We start from the raw sequence: 20,964 nt of genomic DNA on the forward strand, positions 1-20,964 counted from the left end.
AAAAGATTATCTAAATATCATTCTATATACCTTATTTTTCACCCTTAAATGTGCCATGTGCATATGAAAACTTGAGATATTGACTAATGTTTGTATGAAGCCATTAAGATTCCCACAACATATTTAAAATTTAAAATTAGTGCTATTGGTTCAAGACTGCTTGCAGAGAAAGCAGGAAAGAAGGAGACAGTCAGTGGTCATCTAAACAGCAGAAGTAGCAGTACCCCTGTGATGTTCTGCCACAGAGAGGGACCCTACCCCAGTGGAGGGAAGGGAGCTGGAGGACCCAGTGGTCAACACCAGCAGGCACCACGGAAGGCAAAGCCATGTGATTTGATGTAATTGTATCTGGTGACTTTTCTACTACAATTATTCTCCATAGAAATTATAAGAACGGTAGCATCTGTTTCAAGACCATGCCCAATCAAAAGCGACCATCAGATACAAGTACGACTCTAGCCCTTGTGTCACTAAGAAAACGTAACTAATCTCATTTGAGCCTCTGAAGATATAAATCAAAGGGGAAAAACCTAAATCTCTACAATGCAAACAAAAGCTCTCTAGTTTCTCTGACTTGTATTCCAAATTAGTGCCTCTGACCTTTTCTTAAAACCTTAAGCATCACAAGGAAATCAGTGGGAAGGGAATCATGTGCTAACCAAGTACTTAAAGGGCAGAAAAACTCACTGGAGTGAAAGGGGATTAGTAAAGGGTGGGGAAGAGGACCAGCCCCTCCCAGTTTGGGTGAGCAGATTCGGGATTAGTTATCAAGCAGAAACCCACATGGCATTAACAGCTCTGACATCAGGGGAGAAGCAAATATAAAACACTCAGCTCTAAGAGGGGTTCATCAGAGAATCCCCTCCGGAATGTAAGGTACTGGAGAGAAGCTCTATGGGGAGTGGGTGGACTCACACCAAAACTCCATTAAGATGGGAGACTTCAAGTCACGGAAATTAACTTGCTGAAGATCTGCTTCCAATTCTTCTTCCAGCTTCATGGTTAAATGTAATTAATGGCTGTGACCTGCTAATGAGTGCTTTTGTTAAGAGACACCTGTCATGAGTATTTTTTTTTTTAATAAATAGAAATTTAAGATGAAGAAAGCTGAATGCTAGGGCAGGGGCTTTAATTATGTAGGTATTAAACATGTCAAGTTTTTAAAGGTAAATTACTATTTTTATGATTTGCTAGAAATGTCATTTTACAGATATGAAAAGCATTTTGAAGGGGGCTGGGGAGGGCTCATGCCTGTTTGTAACAGTACAGAAAGAAAACTTAGGTAATTCATTGTGTTTTCTCCTTTTCAGCCTGGTTTTTATTTATGTGCTTCAGTCTCTGCGCAAAGGGCTGCAAACCAGAGATTTGTTCTTCACTCTTGCTTAGAGCAGAATGAAAGCTCATAAACTCCTCTCTCTGGGATGCATCTTCTTGCCCTTGCTTTTTTTTCATCAGACCTGGGCTCAATTCCCAAGAGAGTGTGCCACTGTTGAGGCCTTAAGAAATGGTGTGTGTTGCCCAGACCTGTCCCCCTTGTCTGGGCCTGGGACTGACCGCTGTGGCTCCTCATCGGGGCGGGGCAGGTGTGAGGCAGTGACTGCAGACTCCCGACCCCACAGCACCCACTACCCCCATGACGGCAGAGATGATCGGGAGGCTTGGCCCACACGGTTCTTCAACAGGACATGCCTCTGCAATGACAATTTCTCAGGACACAACTGTGGGACTTGCCGTCCTGGATGGAGAGGAGCTGCCTGTGACCAGAGGGTTCTCATAGGTAAGTGGGGATATAAGTGGAGACACAGTTTTTCCTGAGACTCAATGTGTTTAAGAGAAAACTAAATCATTGGAACTGGAAGAATACCTGGAAATCCTATAACTCAACTGAGGAAGCTGAGGCCTGGAGAGGCTAATAAGTTTATACCGTTTAAAGAGTCAAGGCTCAGATCTGAGTAATGGGATTTTCTTCTGAAACACTTACTGGGCAATCATGCTATTCGAGGAACTGTGCTAGGTGTTTATGACTAGACCTTTCAGAAACATCTCAAGGTAGTTATGTTAATTATGGTAAGTGAGGTTCAGAAAGGTCTAATCCATATAGCTGGGACCTGGAAACCCTGGAATTCACCCCTGAGGTCAGTCTAGCTCTAAACCATGAGCTTCTTCCACTGCCCTGGCTAACCCACGACGGACCTGCCCACTGCTATGATCAAGTTCAGCCATTTGAGATGACAAGTCTCGCCTGTGCCTTATTAAATCAATAAATAACAAGGCTCTAAAGAGTAAATCCAGCAATACTCGGTTGTTTTCTATGTGCCAAACATTGGACCAAGGGTTTATTCATTTGAGAGAGCGAGAATGAGAGAGAGTACATGAGAGGGGGCAGGGTCAGAGGGAGAAGCAGGCTCCTCACCGAGCAGGGAGCCCGATGCAGGACTCGATCCCGGGACTCCAGGATCATGACCTGAGCCGAAGGCAGTTGCTTAACCAACTGAGCCACCCAGGTGCCCTGGACCAAGGGTTTAACAAGACTTTTATTGAGTCTTTGTTATGAGCCAGGCTCTGATATAATTTTTATGTGTGTCCTCTTTAATCTTTACAGCTATGTCAAGCAGATATTGTTTTTACATACACCTTACAGATGAAAAACTGAGACAGAAAAATGTGTGCAGAGTCATAGAATAAGTCTCTGGTCTTAACCACTCTGCCATGTTTCTGCAAGGTTTATGATTTTTAAGAAGGTAGAAAGTTCCCCAAATATGCCCATGATGAGCAGAAATAAATATAAGATCACAGAATCATAAAGTCCACAGTTAGATTAAAGAAAGCTAACAGAAATCCTGGGGGGGGAGGGGCGGAGGGAGGGGGGGTGTGGCCCGCAAGAAAACAGGCCTAAAGAAGGCATTTTAGTAAGGGGTATTTTAAAAAGTATAACATGATTTAAGCATGCATGCAAATTATCATTAGTGGGTAAATGGGACATGGCGTTATGATTATGCTCACGAGGCCGATGTTTTCATGTTTGAACCTTCTTGAAGTCAGGAGAAACCTTCTGGACTTAAGTGCAGAAGAGAAGAACCGCTTCGTCCAGGCCTTAGATATGGCAAAGCGCACAATTCACCCTCAGTTTGTCATTGCGACCAGGAGATCAGAAGAAATACTGGGGCCTGATCGCAACACGCCACAGTTTGAGAACATTTCCATTTATAACTACTTTGTTTGGACACACTATTACTCAGTCAAAAAGACTTTCCTTGGGCCAGGCCAGGAAAGCTTTGAAGTGGATTTCTCTCACGAAGGACCAGCTTTCCTCACGTGGCACAGGAACCACCTCCTGCAGTTGGAGAGAGACATGCAGGTATGCAGGAAGCGTTTCGGTTCTCAGGTCCAGTTTGTAAGTCATCTTAACTCACTGGTTCTCAATGATCTAAACATGTGATTAATCTGCCTTTGACATTCTGTGAAGTTTCTCCCTGTACAGATTACTTACTCATTAATTAATTAATCTTTATCTTTCATGAAGGAAAAAGAGAATAACATCAACAACGAGGGAGCCAGTTGGGACATTTGTAGGTGTGATTTAAAGTGTTAGGCGTATTCTACAGCTCTGTAATTGAAAAAAAAAATGATCTTCATATAGCTTGCAACAAAAGACTCTCATTTGCTATGTCTTCCTTCTTGAATGTAAACCAATATCCCCTCCTCCTGGTTTGGATGAAACAAGTGTACATACACTTCTCAGGCTACCAAGTCCCAAATACATCCCCCATTAGACCACCTGATGATTCTAATGTGGTACAGGGTTTAAATTATGAAAAAAAAAATTCTTTTCCATTTATACTCTCATATTTTCATTGAATGCCATTTTGTCCCCATGCCCCGTACCACTTCAAGGCTTGTGGAAGAAACCTAACAAAATATCTCATAAATCAGATAGCATTTTTACTTAAAAGGCATCAACTTTTTTGGCATAAAGTGAACCTCAACCCAAATATAAGTATCTCCTGCTTATTTTTAAGCAGAGAGGCTCAAACCACATTAAAGCATCCCGCTAACATAGATACTTTATTATTATAGTTTCTTTTGCCAATTGCTTTTTCTTGAGAAAGGTATTGGAATTTTCAAATGAAATTTTAAATTATTAGATCTCAACTAGGAAATCCACAAAGTGAACCTGTTTTCTAAGTGAAATGGATTCCTTCCCTCAAATTAAAATCTAAAAATTAATCTGAAAATATCTGAGGGCAGAAAAGGTGCTTAGATTCATCTATTGATTTGCAGTATGCCTGTGTTCAGCATTATCACAAGAAAATAAATGGTTAGAAGAGAGAGAATTAATGCCCTAAAATACAGAATAAAATATTGGTATGAAAGCAGTCCAAACATATGCGGTTTGAGAGTGATTAAATTAATTCATCTGCTACTCTGAACTTCATATTTTATAGCTCTGATTACAAGTAAGACATTTAGTAGATTATGAGTAGATAAATCTGTCATTTGTAATCACCTCCAGATCTCCGTGCCTTCAAGTCATTTTCCCACGGGCACACCAAAACGAAAGGGCAGGTGGAAAGTATCTGAAAGCTTCGATTTTTCCTGTGTAAACTTCGACCTCTATGACTTACATTTTTAAAACCCAACAGCACAAGGGATCCAACAAATTACAGTCTAAATGTAATGCACAGTTGAAATGCCACATGAATATGCTCCAGCTCCCAAATGTCAGTTCTGAACCACAAACTGACTCTTAATGATCCCTTGGAAGCTGTCAGTAATTTTCGTGAACCAGAACAATGGCTTCTAAACAAGGACTCTAAACCCTTGGAGATCAATAACCAAGGATACCTTGGAAAGCTTTTGGTCCTCTAAAATACCCCGAGGACAAGGAGATGCTTCCTAGAAAGGGCTTAGAGTAAAAAAGCAGAAATGTACTAAATGTTTTGGAGGTGAGATAAAACAATGGCATGCTCTACACTCTAAACATAACTCCCCAAAGGCCTAAGGGAATGAGAACAAGTACAATAAATACATGTTTTAGGGAACTCAATAAAATAAGCAGGTGATCTTGAGTCCAGTACTTTTAAAATTGTTGAGGTCAGCTCTGAAGGGAAACTTGGTTCCTGGGCTAAAGAACAGTATGCACAAAGAAATATTTTGCCTCCGTTTAATATTTCCTGACGGTATTTGTTTCAAACAGAAACCCAAGCCTTCACAGTTTATATTCTCAAGCAGGGGTCTTTAAGTAAAACACCTTCAGTTCCCAGGCAGATAAGGTAAGTGTGAAAGAGCCTATGTAACCCATGAAAAGTCAAATCCATGTATCTGGTGCTTGGAAAACCTGGAACATACCACTGAGGTCTGCCTCACTCTAATCTGTAGGTGTCTTCCACTACCCTTGCTAACCCCCAAAACATTTTAAAGGCCAGACTCCAAATGCCTAAAGTCATTTAAGGTAAATTTTAAAAGACAGACACAAAACAAAAAGTACTGCTCTGCGTAACATATTTAAAGGTTGGATCTGGCTACAGACCCAGACTTAGTGATGCTTGAATTAAAGATATGAAAACAGAAGGAGATAAAGAGTCAAGGAGCGAAAGTTATTATTGAGATTTTTTGGTATAAGCAACAGAAATGTAATTACTTGCCTAAAAAGGAAAGGGAAGACTTCCCCCCTCCTAAAAAAAAATCATATGCAGAAACTTCTCTATAATGAGTTGAGTTTCATTCTCTCTAGTGCCTCAATGACTCCTTGTGGTATATGAGAAGATTTGCTAAATAAGGTATTTAATTCCTCTGGCTCCTCAGACACCACGGATATACTCACTCATTCTAATTGCCCCAAGAGAGCTGATAGACTGCCAGGGAGAAAACCAAGCGAAGAGGGAGAATTTTAAACAAAAGCAGAGAACACTAATAATAGTTTCTGTGATCTAGGAAATGTTGCAGGATCCTTCGTTCTCCCTTCCCTACTGGAATTTTGCGACTGGGAGGAACATCTGTGACATTTGCACCGATGACATGATGGGATCCAGAAGCAACTTTGATCCCACTCTTATCAGCCTGAATTCTGTCTTTTCTCAATGGCGAGTGGTCTGTGAATCCTTGGAGGATTATGATACCCTGGGAACCCTTTGTAATAGTAAGTTCCAAATGACATCCAGGATTCAGAATTCCCTACTAGATAAAGAGGTTAAATGTGTTGCCTGAAGGCCCTTCATTCTACTAAGGACTTCAGAAGAAAATCTACTTTTACTTTAGAGAATCAATGTACAGATATATTCCTTGAACACTGGGGCTATTCAAGGCAATCTCTAAGGTTCCAGGGCAGACAGAAAGTGTCTATACATTTTTATATTGCTTCCCTTAAGCAATTTGGTTAGTGCGTTGCTCACTCTCTTATTCTGTAAACGTTCACTCTCTTATTTTGGAAATGTATAGTTATATTAAATTCATCATCCTCTTAGCACACTCAGCACTGCTTAGTAGTCATGTGTCTTGTGCTAGAATTTCATAGAAAATTGTTTCTCTGGGAAACCTGAAATGTGCAGAAAGAGTTGAAGTGCCCAAAGAGTACAATTCTAGTCTGAGGGTCAAAAACAAAAGGTGATGTGAAGGATATCTTTAAGAAAAGGAAGATTCTGGGGCGCCTTGGTGGCTCAGTCGGTTAAGTGTCAGACTCTTGGTTTTGCCTCAGGTCATGGTCTCAGGGTCTTGGGATCAAGCCTGGCATCAGGCTCTGTGCTCAGAGGGGAGTTTGCTTGAGATTCTCTCTCTCTCTCTCTGCCCCTCCCCCTGCGCGTGCGCTCTCTCTCAAATAAACAAAATAAATAAATAAATCTTTAAAAAAAAGAAAAGAAAAGGAAGATACTACACAGAAAATGTCTGCCTGCTAACTACTTTCCATCTCTCTCAAAGCAAACACTTAGAGAGAAAGCTTAACCAGCTGTCTTAGCTAGCATCCTTTCTCCAGTGATTTAAATGCCACTTCTGCCTTAGGCCAAGTTTCTGTTATATGTGGATCTGTTCCTGAGTGTACCATTCTCTTCCTTGGATCACACTATTAGTCTCTGTGGTACTAACACAAGGTCTTAATTATTAGAGTCTCCCTACCCCGTCTTATTTTTCTTCTTCAGGCATGCTTGGTTATTTTAAATTTGTTCTTCCATGTAAAAACTAGATTGGGGGGAATTTATTTTATTAACATATTCATAGTACATTTTACATATATTCTCTTAAGTTTAAAATATTAAATTCCTTTATAAACTTAAAAAAGGATATTCTTAAAAAAAGAATATTCTAAATAGAACAAAAAAAATCAGTAGATTTTTTTCACCATTAGAAGATTGTTTAGCTGTGTATAGGAATAAGGGAAGAGAGAAGTGACAGTGTATTAAGTTTTTTCTATAGAAGTTTAAAACTTAGAATAAATTTCTCATTTGTTTGGCATGCTGAATGAGTGATTCCCCCCCCCCTTGAAATAAAATTGAGAATCAATATATCTTTAGATACCAAAATATTAATCTCTGAGCAGGCTATTGTATTTTGGCCTGGGATTTTTTTCCAGACATTTCTGGTCATACAGATGATTGGATACCAAAGTATAGCACAGCTTACGTGGGTAAATAGGAGAGAAGATACTGTTTCATCACAGTCTTTTGGTCAGTTAGTCTAAGTCTCATAACAGGACACATAGTTTCATGAAAAATTAAGATTATGTGCTTTAAATGAAACAAATTTGAAGATTACTCCTTGTCTTAGTTCAAGATATAAATACCAAGCATTTTATTTATTAGGCCAGTGAAAGAAAAGAAAAGGAAACTAATAGTTGATTCAACACATACTATGTATCTGATATGGTGCCAAATGCTTTAATATGATATCTTATATAATTCTCCTAGAAAGCGGTGCCTGGCTGTCTCTGTCAGTTAAGCCTCTGTCTTCTGCTCGGGTCATGGTCCCAGGTACTAGGATCTAGCCCTGTGTCTGGCTTCCTGCTCAGAGGGGAGCCTGCTTCTCCCTCTGCCTTCTGCCCCCCCCCCCTGCTTGTGCTTGCATGTTCTCTTTCTCTCCCTAATAAATAAATAAAATCTTTTTAAAAAAGTAATTCTCCTAGGGATTCTTTCCTTTCTCTACTGTCTTTGGATGAAATGATCCACTCCTGTGGTTCCATTGATCATCTTTTACAGGACAGCCATGAATAAACATTTTTAAGGCAAATCTTCCTTGCATATCCCATGCCTGTGTTATCATGGGCTTGTTGCACGATGTCTCTCCAATGTCCCATTAATGCACCAAACTTGGTAACTTTGAAAGAGTGAATTAGTGACACCTAAGCCTCTTCTAACCAGTAAAATATCATCGCTGATTCATCACAAGAAAAATGCTGTTTCTACACAGTATTTCCTAAATCTACTTTCTCCTTCAGCCACTCAGAACTTTTTATTCCTTCCTGCGTGAAAACTCCGCAAGACTCCAATCCGTATGATGTTTTTAGGTGCATTGGCAGAGGTTGTCCATGTGCAAACAAATCTAAATAGCCCTGGGTTAAATTAAACTGGTTTAAACTAGTTTCTTTACTATCGGAATTCTCCACTATGAAACTCCATGAGAGCAAATTAGAAATGTAGTGTTTTTGAAACCCATGTAAATTATAATTTTTTCTTGGAATTTATTGACACCTCCTGAACAATAATCCCTAAAACATAAACTTGAATTGATAGTTTACCCAGTGGTATCTGAAAGTACTAATAATAATGCATGCCTAAAAAATGTGCATCTACTTGCCAATCTCATTCTTGGCATATGTTTTATTTTTATATTATATAAATAAATTTGCTATGCTAATTCATCAGGTACTAATCATTATGTTAATTATAATAAACATTACAACAGAGTAAGCTTTATGAGTGAGGTAAGATGAATACAAGTACACGTTGTAATATCACCTCTCTCACCCCAGTGGATTATTCTGCAGATACTCTTAGGACACACACGCTTCTCTGGAGACCACTGGAACAGACAAATGCAAAATGCTCCTAACCAATCTCCTCTCCTCCCACCTACCTACGACTTCTCTTCACTTCCTATTGAATTAAATGTAACTTTCTCCTATTGCTCTGTAGCTTTTCATTGTTCTCACCATCCACTACTGTCTTACATCGCCCTCTACTCCAGGCAAGCCATTTCCCACGCGGACCTCTGTTACAGCCAACACGATCTTTCCATACATCAGCATACAACAAATGATGACTTAGCATCTATTCTATGCCAGGCACTGTGCCAAGATTAAGGGATGTACTGGTGAGCAAGTACAGATAGAGTTCTTGCTCTGACGGAGCTTATCTTACAGATAGGGGAAAGCTTAGCATCTCTCGTTATTACCTCTGCCTAAAATGTTTGACTTGTAACATTTCTCCTGTTTCACCTGAAAATTCTCCTCAGTCCTTCAGGGCTCTTTGCAAATCTCTCTTCTTTAATGGCGCCCTCCTGGAGTCATCCAACTGGAAAGGATTGATACTCTCTCTCCGTCTCTGTCTCTTTGTCTCTCTGTGCCCCTTCTCTACCTTCCTGTCTGCCTCTTCCCCTCTCTTTCTCTCCTTCCCTCCCTCCCTTAAGGCACCTATCCTATTACCCCTAGTATCACAGCTCTTTGTTTGCCTGTTTTTCTTACTGCCTTTTAAAAAGTTTAATTATTGGGGCGCCTGGGTGACTCAGTCGTTAAGCACCTGCCTTCGGCTCAGGTCATGATCCCAGGGTCCTGGGATCGAGCCCCACATCGGGCTCCATGCTCGGCAGGAAGCCTGCTTCTCCCTCTCCCGCTCCCCCTACTTGTGTTCCTGCTCTCGCTGTCTCTCTCTCTGTCAAATAAATAAATCTTAAAAAAAAAAAAGTTTAATTATTTGCTCACATCAATTGCTGTAAAATATGAATCTATTGAAATATAGACCACCTCCCAAAGAAATTTTAGACTGTTTTTATTTCTCTGAAGGCTTGAAACAAATAGCATTTGAGTACAAAATTTCACATATATGTGAAATATAGATTTCAGTGTGGAATTTAGGTTTATGAGATTATTTTGGTAAAATTCAATTTTCCAAGGAATTTTGATGTTAATATATTCTCATTACAGAAGCATACACTGATTAAACAAATACCAGAACCTCTGTTTTGTGACCTTTTTTTTCTTCCAGTGATTTTATGTATCACAAATCTAACTCTGCTTGCATGATAACTTAAATTTTCTCACTGTAATGCCCCTAAGTATGTATTTTTTAAAACTTTCTCTTCTACCAAGGAGAACCTATCTTTCCATGTTCTTGCTATGTATAAAAATTAAAGAGCAAAGATAAGATCTCTAAATATTCTATAAATGTTTACATAGCCCATCCTTTTTCCAGGTACCGAGGGTGGGCCAATTAGGAGAAATCCAGCTGGAAATGTGGCTAGACCAATGGTGCAACGTCTTCCAGAACCACAGGATGTCGCTCAGTGCTTGGAAGTTGGTTTATTCGACACCCCTCCTTTTTATTCCAATTCTACAAACAGTTTCCGAAACACTGTGGAAGGTAAGTAAAAGAAATCAGCGCTTTGAATTCATCTGGTTATCACAGCCCCACAATGAACTGTTCACATTCAGATCTCTTTGAAAAATCTTTGAAAGACACACTGACCCTGTGAATTTACATGATGTTGCCTCCAATTACGACGCAGTCACAATTCTCTGCTCAAGAAAGAACTTGTTAAGTGAAGTGTCAGACCATGAAACTCTTTTTAATTATCATAGGAGAAGCCCTTGGAAATTATTCTTCAATCTCTTAAGTACCTAAAAAGTATTTAAATTCAAATCTGTTAGGTGGCTGATCAACAGGTGTATAACTATATCAAATTCTAATAGAGTCAAATAATATTGAAGACTTTGAGAGCTTATTAAAATTTTTCTTAAAAAATAACAATAAAAAATTCTAAACAATTAGCTGACAGCCAATAAAGCCTGGTTGGGGCATATATTTCATTTAAGTTTGTATCATCCTGTAACTTTTTTTAAAGGTCTATAAAAATTCAACTACCATATAATGATATTTAATTTGATTTTCCTTATTTAAGTCAAAGGATTTTAAAGCTGAGGAAACTAAAGACCAAAGAGCTAAAATGAATATCCCACGATACTCAGTAACAGAGCACAATTTCAAATCCAAATTTTCTAAGTCCAGTGTCTTTAATGATAAATTTTGATATCTCTAAATCATTATTGAAACATATTTAAAGTTTTAAAACAACAGAATCACATTTAACGTATTATAAACCTCTTACTGCCAAAATTCACATTATATACAGCATTAAATATGTTAGACTCTTCCCCCTAAAGAAGAATGGGAATGGATCTCTCTGTCCCCATGATCTGAGATACTTGATATAGGTATCTCATCATTATTTTCAATTCTCTCCCCTTTTATCATCAAAACTGCATGCCATTCTCTTCTATCTTTATGTTAATTTTAATAACTAAATATGAATGCACTGATTCGGAGATTTTCAATAAATAATCACTCTATTTTGACTAAACTGGTGTATATAAACTAAGGCCATAAGCGCTAATTTCTAAAAGAATGTGTAGATTGCATCTTATTGAAACCCAATCAAAAGACAAATTATTCTGATTTCCTGACAGAATGTATGAAAGGACCAGAGCCTACCAACATGCCCTGTATGTTACAGGCAATCTTTAAACATTTTGTAAATAAAATAATGGAATAAATGTATGAAACATGGCTAAATAAATGAGTGAGTGTAATTATACAAATGGGTTAATGTATTTTAAATTCTAATTTTATTTTATAATATGTAACCTTTCCCTGCTCTCTCACCTCTGATTCTTAAAGCCAAACACGCACACTTATAACTCCACCCCACATCATAGACCCTCCATTTTTATTTGTGATCTATCCTCACCTTCTGCCCAATATATATAGACATGATATATATAATATGTATAATATATATGAAAATATGTGTGGAAAATACATATAATATATAATATGGGATATATAACATGAGAAATATATAATACATGTAATACGGAATATGTACATATTATATGGGAATAGCATATATATATCATATAGAATATAGGAAATGTATATATAGAATACCAATAATTGCCAGAAGTTATATAAATGTTTCAACCAATAGGCTCTCCAGATGTTTAAAACTAGTACAGACATGGTAAGAATGCTCTGAGAAATTGTGACTTTTCCACAAAAATAAGATAACTTTCCAAAAATAAATCTGCTGACAGTCAAAAGGAATAAGGTAGGAAACTAAAGCAACATCTGACAATGTAAGTTCTAGGACAATTAGAGGGATGTTCTCCCGATGTGTCAGCAGTTTTTAGAAGGAGCTAGAGACTTCCCTTGTCTTTATTTCCACTAGACCAACGTTTGCCTTGTCAAAATAGTGTGTTCTATATATTTTGACTGGTATCCTTTGCAGGTCATTATTTTTCACCTAGAGGCTACATTTAGCATGTCAGGCCACTGGCTTAAAGCTAACCTAGCTCTGGGCATAGCAGGAAATGTCACCAACCATAGGTCCAGAGAAGCGATGCTATTATATTAAGGTAAAAATTGGCCTGAAAAAGCTTAGGAAAAATTGTTTCCCTATACAATCACTGTTGCTGATTTGAGAAGTAAGATGTTTGTGACGGTTTTTACTATTCTCACCCCTATTTTTATATTTAGGTTACAGCGATCCCACAGGAAAGTATGACCCTGCTATTCGAAGCCTTCACAATCTGGCTCATCTATTTCTGAATGGAACAGGGGGACAAACCCATTTATCTCCAAATGACCCTATTTTTGTCCTCCTCCATACTTTCACTGATGCGGTCTTTGATGAATGGCTGAGGAGATATCATGCTGGTAAGATGTTTTCATATGATTTTTTGCAGGCTCACCAAGGAGACTGCTTAGGTGCTATAGTTATCATTACAGAGTAAGCACTTGACACATCTAAACTGCACTTCAAAATAAGGATAAAATAGCTATGATATCTAGCCGTTTCCAAATATCCCAAACTACTTTGAAAATGCCGATAAAACATCCCTTACAGCGGTTAGAAGAGGATATTTACTAGCATTCACTCGGACTAAGCACGTAATCTCTTCTCATTTGTGGTATGAAAAGATGACTATCATGCTGCCCAATTTTTTCTTCCCCATATCTTCCAATGAACATTGGCATTGCCCTTTTTTTTTTTTGGAACATTTTTATTGTGAATAAAAAAATCTTACTGAGCTCTTCTTCGATACCTAAAAGACAAAAAATTATACTCACAATCCACAGTTTTGATTTTTATTACTTCTGGCCTCCTATAAATGGAAATTTTGTCCAACTTGAAAAGTTAATATTGGTTTTTTATCACAGCATAGAGAATCTCTTTCAACTTCATTTTAATGCATTTAAAAAAAATATTATTGAAAAGGCCATTTTCTCTTCACTTCTATTCAGCCAAGAGGCTCACATTACTTTTCAAATAATGACAGTGCTTCTATTGGTTAAAACATTATACATTTTCATATTTCAAAACTGTTCTAAATTGTGCCTTCTGTGCCTTTACTTCATCACACACACAAATATAATGTTGCAGATTAACTATCTATTGATTTATCTATCCAATTCGACCAGTCTCTTATTTCTTTGTGTGTGTGTGTGTGTGTGTGTGTGCGGTAGAAACCTCTAATCCAACCTGATTATGAGAATTAACTAATGTGTTGATCAAAATCATATGTTCCATCAGAAAATCACTGAAGAAACCAATAACTTACACGTAAATATTCATTCATCACCTGCTATGAATTCACTGATTGTAGTGCCACCTATTTCATATGTATTTACATACATACCTACAACCATAATGAATTATCTACAATTTACAATGTCTATTTTTTAAGCGAAACAAGAAATTAACAACCCTTGAGATGCAATGAGTGCAGTATTATTCTAGATTATCATAATGCCTACCTTATCTTTACAACCACAGTGCTCACTCCTAATTCTTACTCAATATCTCAGGCATTCATCTTCAACAAATATTTCCTAAGCATTCATATATTTAATAGAACACAAAATCCCTCTCTCTCTTTTTTTTTCTTTTTTTTTCTTTTTTAAGATTTTTATTTATTTATCTGAGAGAGAATGAGAGACAGAGAGCACGAGAGGGAGGAGGGTCAGAGGGAGAAGCAGACTCCCCGCCGAGCAGGGAGCCCGATGCGGGACCCGATCCAGGGACTCCAGGATCATGACCTGAGCCGAAGGCAGTCGCTTAACCGACTGAGCCACCCAGGCGCCCAATCCCTCTCTTTCCACAATCATAATTATCATTTTACGTATGTTTAGCTATATTACTTTTATGACAGTAACAAGTAAACTGGAGTTAATAGGTTTAGGAATGAACAAAAACTTCCATTAAACATACACTTCTGGGAACTAGACAACAATGTACGAATTATAGTTATGCAGCCCTTCAAAATGCCAGGGCTGTTAGTAAGTTTTTCTTACTTAACACTTACTTAAGAAGTAAGAGGAAGTGGAGAATCTTGGTTACTCTGGCAAGTCTCTTAAGGGGAGCTTTCTTTCAACCATGAAAACAAGTATTCCTTTGCTTTACATATCTTGATTGAAAAGATCATTATTTTACATTCATAACAATCCATTAAAGGTCATTGATGAACCAGATAAACACCTTTCTTCTTAGTTATTTTCTTCCTGCTCCCTTTGTTTGTGCTATAAATAGCATAAGATCTCTCAGTTACCTGGAGAGTAGTGGAGGGAAAAGCACCATGAACGAAAAATAGGGTACCTGGAGCATATTCTGACAAAATATGGCCATAAAATTATAGGACAAGCCAATGTAAACACTTACAAATTGCATGAACGCTAAACACTAACAATTAACCACCTGCTTAAATAGTCCATGTATCTGCAAATGTCCCTTGAAAAACAATGTCATAGAACAACTATGTTAGAGAAAAAAATAAAACGATTGGGAAGATTTCTAAAATTATCCTTATTGTAGAAGTCTCTGTTGAAAATAAGTCTATGAGTGGAGGATGGAATTATTTTTCAGGGTGTATTAAACAGTTTTTATAGATAATGAGAACTCTTCAAAAATCATAGGATTATAAAATTATTAGGGTCAGAATGGAATAAGAGTTACATTTTACAGCTGAAGGAAATTATGGTCATTCACAGGGGAATGTCTATTACAGAATCCTCTCATTAGACCTGAGGTAGAACAGTATAGAACATTCAAACCTTATTTAATATAATGTTAATTTTTATTCACTAACATTTTGTATCCATGTGCACATTTAATTCAAGTCTCTTTTTTTTAAGTGAGAATTATGTGAATTAAATTTTAAATATAGTACTCCAGAAGTTCAGTTTTTTCAGAAGAAGCAGTTTATACATTTCCTAGGACCAATCACTACTATTTTGCCCCGAGAGAAACGAAGTAATTACACGTAAACTCAAATCCTTTCACAAATATTATCTGATTCCATATCCTGGCTATTGTGAGTGACGCTGCAATGGACACAGGTGCAGACATCTCTTTGAGATACTAATTTCATGTCTTTTACATACACCTCCGGAAGTGGCATTGCTGGATCATATGGTAGTTCTATTTTTAATTTTTCGAGGAACTTCCATTTCTTTTTTTTTTTTTTTTTAAGATTTTATTTATTTATTTGAGAGAGAGAGAATGAGAGAGAGCACATGAGAAGGGGGAGGGTCAGAGGGAGAAGCAGACTCCCCGCCGAGCAGGGAGCCCGATGTGGGACTCGATCCTGGGACTCCAGGATCATGACCTGAGCCGAAGGCAGTTGCCCAACCAACTGAGCCACCCAGGCGCCCGAGAAACTTCCATTTCTGTTTCCATAGTAGCTGCACCAAGTCCCACCAACAGTGCACAACAGCTCCCATTTCTCCACACTCTTGCCAACGCTTGTTATCTCTTTTCTTTTCGATAATCACCATCCTAAGACGTGTGATCTCTCATTATGGTTCTAATCTGCATTTTCTAATGATTAGTGATATTCAGTACCTTTTCACATACCTGCTGACCATTTGTAAATCATCATGTCACACACCTTAAATATAGACAATTTTTTGTCAGGTGGACCTCAGTAAGGCTGGAAAATAGAGTATGAGCACCTACTGTTCCTTACATAGTCCTCTAGGTACCAGAAACACAGTAGAATAAAAAACGCACAAAAATATTTTCCCTCCTGGAACTCTCCTAGTTGTTAGTAGAAATGACAGTAAAAACATGTAAATAAATATATGGTATGTTAGATCGGGGAAAGTCTTTGTAGACAAAGAAAAGCAGGAATGGGGTTAGGGAGTATGAGGTAAATGCATGAGGGAAGATCATCCCTAGATGAACAAAGGAGTCCACTGTGACTGGAGCAGAGTGGAGAGTGGAAAGAAAATGATGGGAAATAAGGTCAGAGGGACAACAAGGGGAGAGACTGAGGGATGTTGGATGAACCTCTGAGATGGGGAGCCACTGAAGGGTCTTGCATAGGAAAGTTTCATGACAATTCTACTGTTACTGTTTGTTATTTTTATGATTATTCCTCCACTCATTTTAATGGGTATGACTTTATCACACAGCTGACGCTGAACTGAGTTGAGGCTGATCAAGTCAGGTTCTAGTAGAAAGGTGAAATGGAAAGTTAAAAAATTAGATCTAAATTATTAACTTTAATATCTAACTTTAATAAATAATTAAAAATAATACACCAAAATGTGAGTCCCTTGAGACCTCAGGCATTTTGTCTGTTTTGTTCAGTGCCATCACCTCCATGGCTAGACCAGTGTCTGGCATTGGAAAAAGCTCAACAGATTTGAATAGATAAATATTTAATTAGCATTAATACATAGTAAATTTAAAGTCACAAAAATATTAACACTACATACCATTTTTATGATCAATTGTTTTTTCAAAGTAGACGCTAAAACACTCTTCTATGCTTCCCAGGATCACAGTGACTGTTCAGATAATATACTTCCTGCAAACAGAAAAATCTAATACTCTGTTAGCCTTCTCACATATTCCAGCTCTTCTAAATATATTCCCACTTATGTCCTGCCCAAGCCCACTTCCAACTCTGGTTTTGAGTTATCCCATCTGGTTTAGTTGCATCAACATAAATGCAGAACAACAATAGCAAAAAAGAATAATCTTTTGCCACAAAGAGCGTATCACTCCTTTTTTATCCCTGATGACAGAAACTCCCTAATAATACAAACACCTGTAACTTGCATTTAAGTAGAAAGAGGAGGGGTGGCAGGAAGTAAATCATATTCCAGGACCTTGATTAAAAATTGTAAGTGTTTTTTCTAACAGAGTAAAATCTGGAGATAGGTTAATATTTATATCTCTGAAGATAAACAGAAAAAGTGAAGAATACTGAACAGATATATTCACATTCAAGGACAAATTTCCATTAGATACAGTACCTCTCAAATTTAAATTTAAGATGAAGCTACAGCAAACTACAGGTCCATCTTTGGAAAAATAAGTCCAATGAATTTTTTCAAATAAGTTTCTGTAATTTAAAAATCAAACAATTAGTGATCATCATAGATGATAAAATACTAAAACTTCCCTGCTTTTAAACTTTTTTGATCTATTGAATGATATGCTAGTGCTGTATTCAAAGCATTTGAACTCTGTTTTATGCAATTCCCTTTTCTGCTGTAGTGAAACTATTTTTATGTCTTTATGCAGTGTAAAATATAAAAGAAATTTTTATGTTATCCTAGAATATTTCAGGTCACCTGCAGAACATAATAATCTATTAATACTAACTTTATTATGTCTATTAACAAGATGTCTTTGGCATATTTTAGATGCATCCACGTTTCCACTGGAAAATGCCCCAATTGGGCACAATAGACAATACAACATGGTGCCATTCTGGCCCCCAGTTACCAACATAGAAATGTTTGTTACTGCTCCAGATAATCTGGGATATACGTATGAAGTTCAGTGGCCAAGTGAGTATTGAAAATGTACCTTTACTGTGGAAACTTCCCAAAGCAAATTTGTTGCCTTTTAAGGTAGTCACGGTATTCTGTGGCCTATAATTTCCACTTAGATTTAGAAGGTGTTACGTGGATTTTTATTTCGGGATAAAGAGATTGAATTTAACATTTGTTGAGAGCTTGCTCTGACCTGGAATTGAGTTGATTATATAGCACACTATCCCATTAATCCCTGCCACTCTCTGAGGTAACAACTGCAGTCCTCACTTTACAAATAAGGTAGAAGGGGCTAGCCATGATTAGCTTAGAAAGGGTAATTGTCAAGGATCACACTTTTAGTGGGCAGGGAGAATGAACTTTGAGCTTAGGCCCACGTAATACGCCCCAAGTTCTCTACTACATAATTGTGCCTCATTATCTTTATTATGAGAAAAAAATGGAGTGAGATGCTCCTCATTGCTTTTTCTGAGATTTTGAAACTGAAAAGTTTCTTGTTTAATTTCCAGTCCCTTCTCAACAAAGGCACTAGGGTGGAAGAGCGCACCCTTCTGGTGGATTCTGGAAGACTCGTGCTCCAAAACCAACCCTAGTGCCTTCTAACCAAGGCACCCAAGTGGCTCAAACCCTACAGCACCACTTTCTCAACCTTTAGAATGGACCCAATAGGGTCCACTTATTATGAGAAACTGGGACGTGCCCTCAAGACGACAGGTGCTATCATCAGCAGTGTGGCCAGTAAAAATTATATAGGAAGAATTTGGTAAAATGCCTGCAACAGTGCCGAAGTTTAGGGTGTCTGATTTTCGGTGGCAACTATTTTACTGTTTATTCTTTGTTTTCCTTTTATTTTTCCAATAGGTCGGAATTTTAGTATTTCTGAGGTTGTTACCATTGCAGTAGTCGCTGCTTTATTACTGGTTGCAGTCATTTTCGGGGGTGCTTCTTGCCTGATTAGGGCCAGAAACAACATGGACGAAGCAAATCAGCCTCTTCTCACGGATCAATATCAACACTATGATGAAGACTATGAAAAAATGGAGAATCCTAATCAGTCTAGGGTCTAATGATAAAACCAATTCTCTTATGTATTAGTATCACAAAAACACCTTGTTGAAAAATAATAGGTTAAATTTCTTCCTTTATTTACTTTCCCTCTGTTACTTTCTTCCTTATGCGTGCACAATAGAATTAGAGCTCTAAGTATTGTTTTTCAAAACTGGGAAGAGTTAAAACCTTTTTTAATGGGTTCTATGTTTCAACTCTATTTAAAATGGTAGGTTGTATGTTAACTAACCAAAATTTAAATAAGAACTTGAAACATTAAAAAAAATAAATAAAATGGTAGGTTGTAGGCACTACCCTAACCCCTAACCCTAATCCCTAACCCTAAGCCTAACCCTAACCCTAACTCTAACCGTAACAGTAACCCTAACCGTAACCCTAACTCTAACCCTAACAGTAACCCTAACCCTAACCCTCTGGAGAGGTCCCTGAACGGCAAAATACCAAGCACATACCCTAACCCTAACCCTGAATCTGAGAAAGTGGCTTCCTGAACACATGACAAGAAAAGCTGAGAAGCAGCCAAGTTATCCTAGAGAAGACCCCAACATTTAAGAACTGGTAGTATTTCTGAAAATGGGTGTGAAGGTAGAGATTAAAAAAAAAAAAAAAAAGGTAGTTTGTGCCAACTCCATGGTATATAAGCAGAGAGTGTGAAGATTTGGGGCACGTTTTAAAAGTCAATTATATGACAATGTAAATAAGCTATTGTGCTTTGTGTATAAAGAAAAATCATGATAGTAAATCTCTGATTAAAATACAGGAGTAGGAATTTCTACAATGTTAAAATGCAAATACCTTTCCGTTTGTTGACATTGAACAACAGATATATAGGAAGCCACATTTATTAATTAAAATCAATTACGTGGAGCTACAAATGGGATCCCAATTAACTTTTTGAAACTAGAATTCCCTGGGCATCAGCATACATTTTAGTGTAAGGGTCAAAGTCACAACAAAATCATAATCATTGTCCATTTTGAAGTGATAAAAACTTCACTTTGTTTAAAAGACAATTGATACTGTGTCTGATTGCTACTATGTTCTACCTCTCAATTCACTGAAAAAGGAACTACCCATTTATACATTTCACCTCCCAGTTCCTCTTCCAGTATCTTAGAGGTCCACAAGCCAGACACAAAGGTGGAGAACACACAATACGGTGTTCTACAGTTACCATTCAATTGATTGTGTTGACTCCAAATAGCATTCTCTTATCACTTAACAGCCTTTTGTATGTTTTCAGAATAAAATATTAAAAATATTATTCCCTCAGCCCCCTTTTCTATGCACTCGTGCAAGACTCTCATTAATTTTTTTCTTCTTCCTATCTTCTAACATAAAATATTTTTACTATTTTTGATCTTGGGCTACGGAAACTATATTCCCAAAGAAGAATTTTAAAGTCTGGTCAGTCTGAACAAACATTTTCAATAAAATCAGCAAAAGAAATACTAACAATAGTAATCATACACTATAGAAAATGGGGAGTCTGATATTCCCAACTCAAGAAATAGAAACAAGATTAACATTATATACACACAGGGGTGCCTGGGTGGCTCACTCGGTTAAGCGTCTGCCTTTGGCTCAGGTCATGATCCCAGGGTCCTGGGATCGAGTCCTTCACTGGGCTCTCTGCTCAGTGGGGAGCCTGCTTCTCTCTCTCCGTCTGCGTCTCCCCTTGCTTGTGCTCTCTCATTCACTCTCTGTCAAATAAATAAAATATTTTTTAAAAACTTAAAAAAAGGTGATGTACAAACAATGGATTACTGGTTTTCCCTATACTAAGCAATCTTAAGGCTATGTACACAAGATAAGTAGACAAAATGTGATAGTGAAAGAGAATGCATGT

General features: G+C 37.6%; 1 protein-coding gene across 1 annotated transcript; it reads left to right on the top strand.

Moving 5' to 3' along the window:
- The first annotated feature begins 1,392 nt into the window (after nt 1-1,392).
- On the top strand, nt 1,393-19,134 carry TYRP1 (tyrosinase related protein 1). Its single transcript, XM_045881946.2, has 7 exons — nt 1,393-1,777; nt 3,039-3,358; nt 5,935-6,139; nt 10,398-10,565; nt 12,738-12,968; nt 17,916-18,062; nt 18,909-19,134. The coding sequence occupies exons 1-7, from the start codon at nt 1,393-1,395 to the stop codon at nt 19,112-19,114; spliced, it is 1,662 nt and encodes a 553-aa protein (XP_045737902.1). The 3' UTR covers nt 19,115-19,134.
- The last annotated feature ends 1,830 nt before the right edge of the window (nt 19,135-20,964 follow it).

This window comes from Mirounga angustirostris, unplaced genomic scaffold (genome assembly GCF_029215605.1).
Source record: "Mirounga angustirostris isolate CCGP_5_RB_7025 unplaced genomic scaffold, mMirAng1.0.hap1 SCAF_15, whole genome shotgun sequence".
NCBI lineage: Eukaryota > Metazoa > Chordata > Mammalia > Carnivora > Phocidae > Mirounga > Mirounga angustirostris.

Coding starts and splice junctions, on each gene's coding strand:
- TYRP1 (XM_045881946.2), top strand. CDS start 1,393: ATGAAAGCTCATAAACTCCTCTCTCTGGGATGCATCTTCTTGCCCTTG. Junction 1,778..3,038: donor TGACCAGAGGGTTCTCATAG/GTAAGTGGGGAT, acceptor ACCTTCTTGAAG/TCAGGAGAAACCTTCTGGAC. Junction 3,359..5,934: donor AGTTGGAGAGAGACATGCAG/GTATGCAGGAAG, acceptor TCTGTGATCTAG/GAAATGTTGCAGGATCCTTC.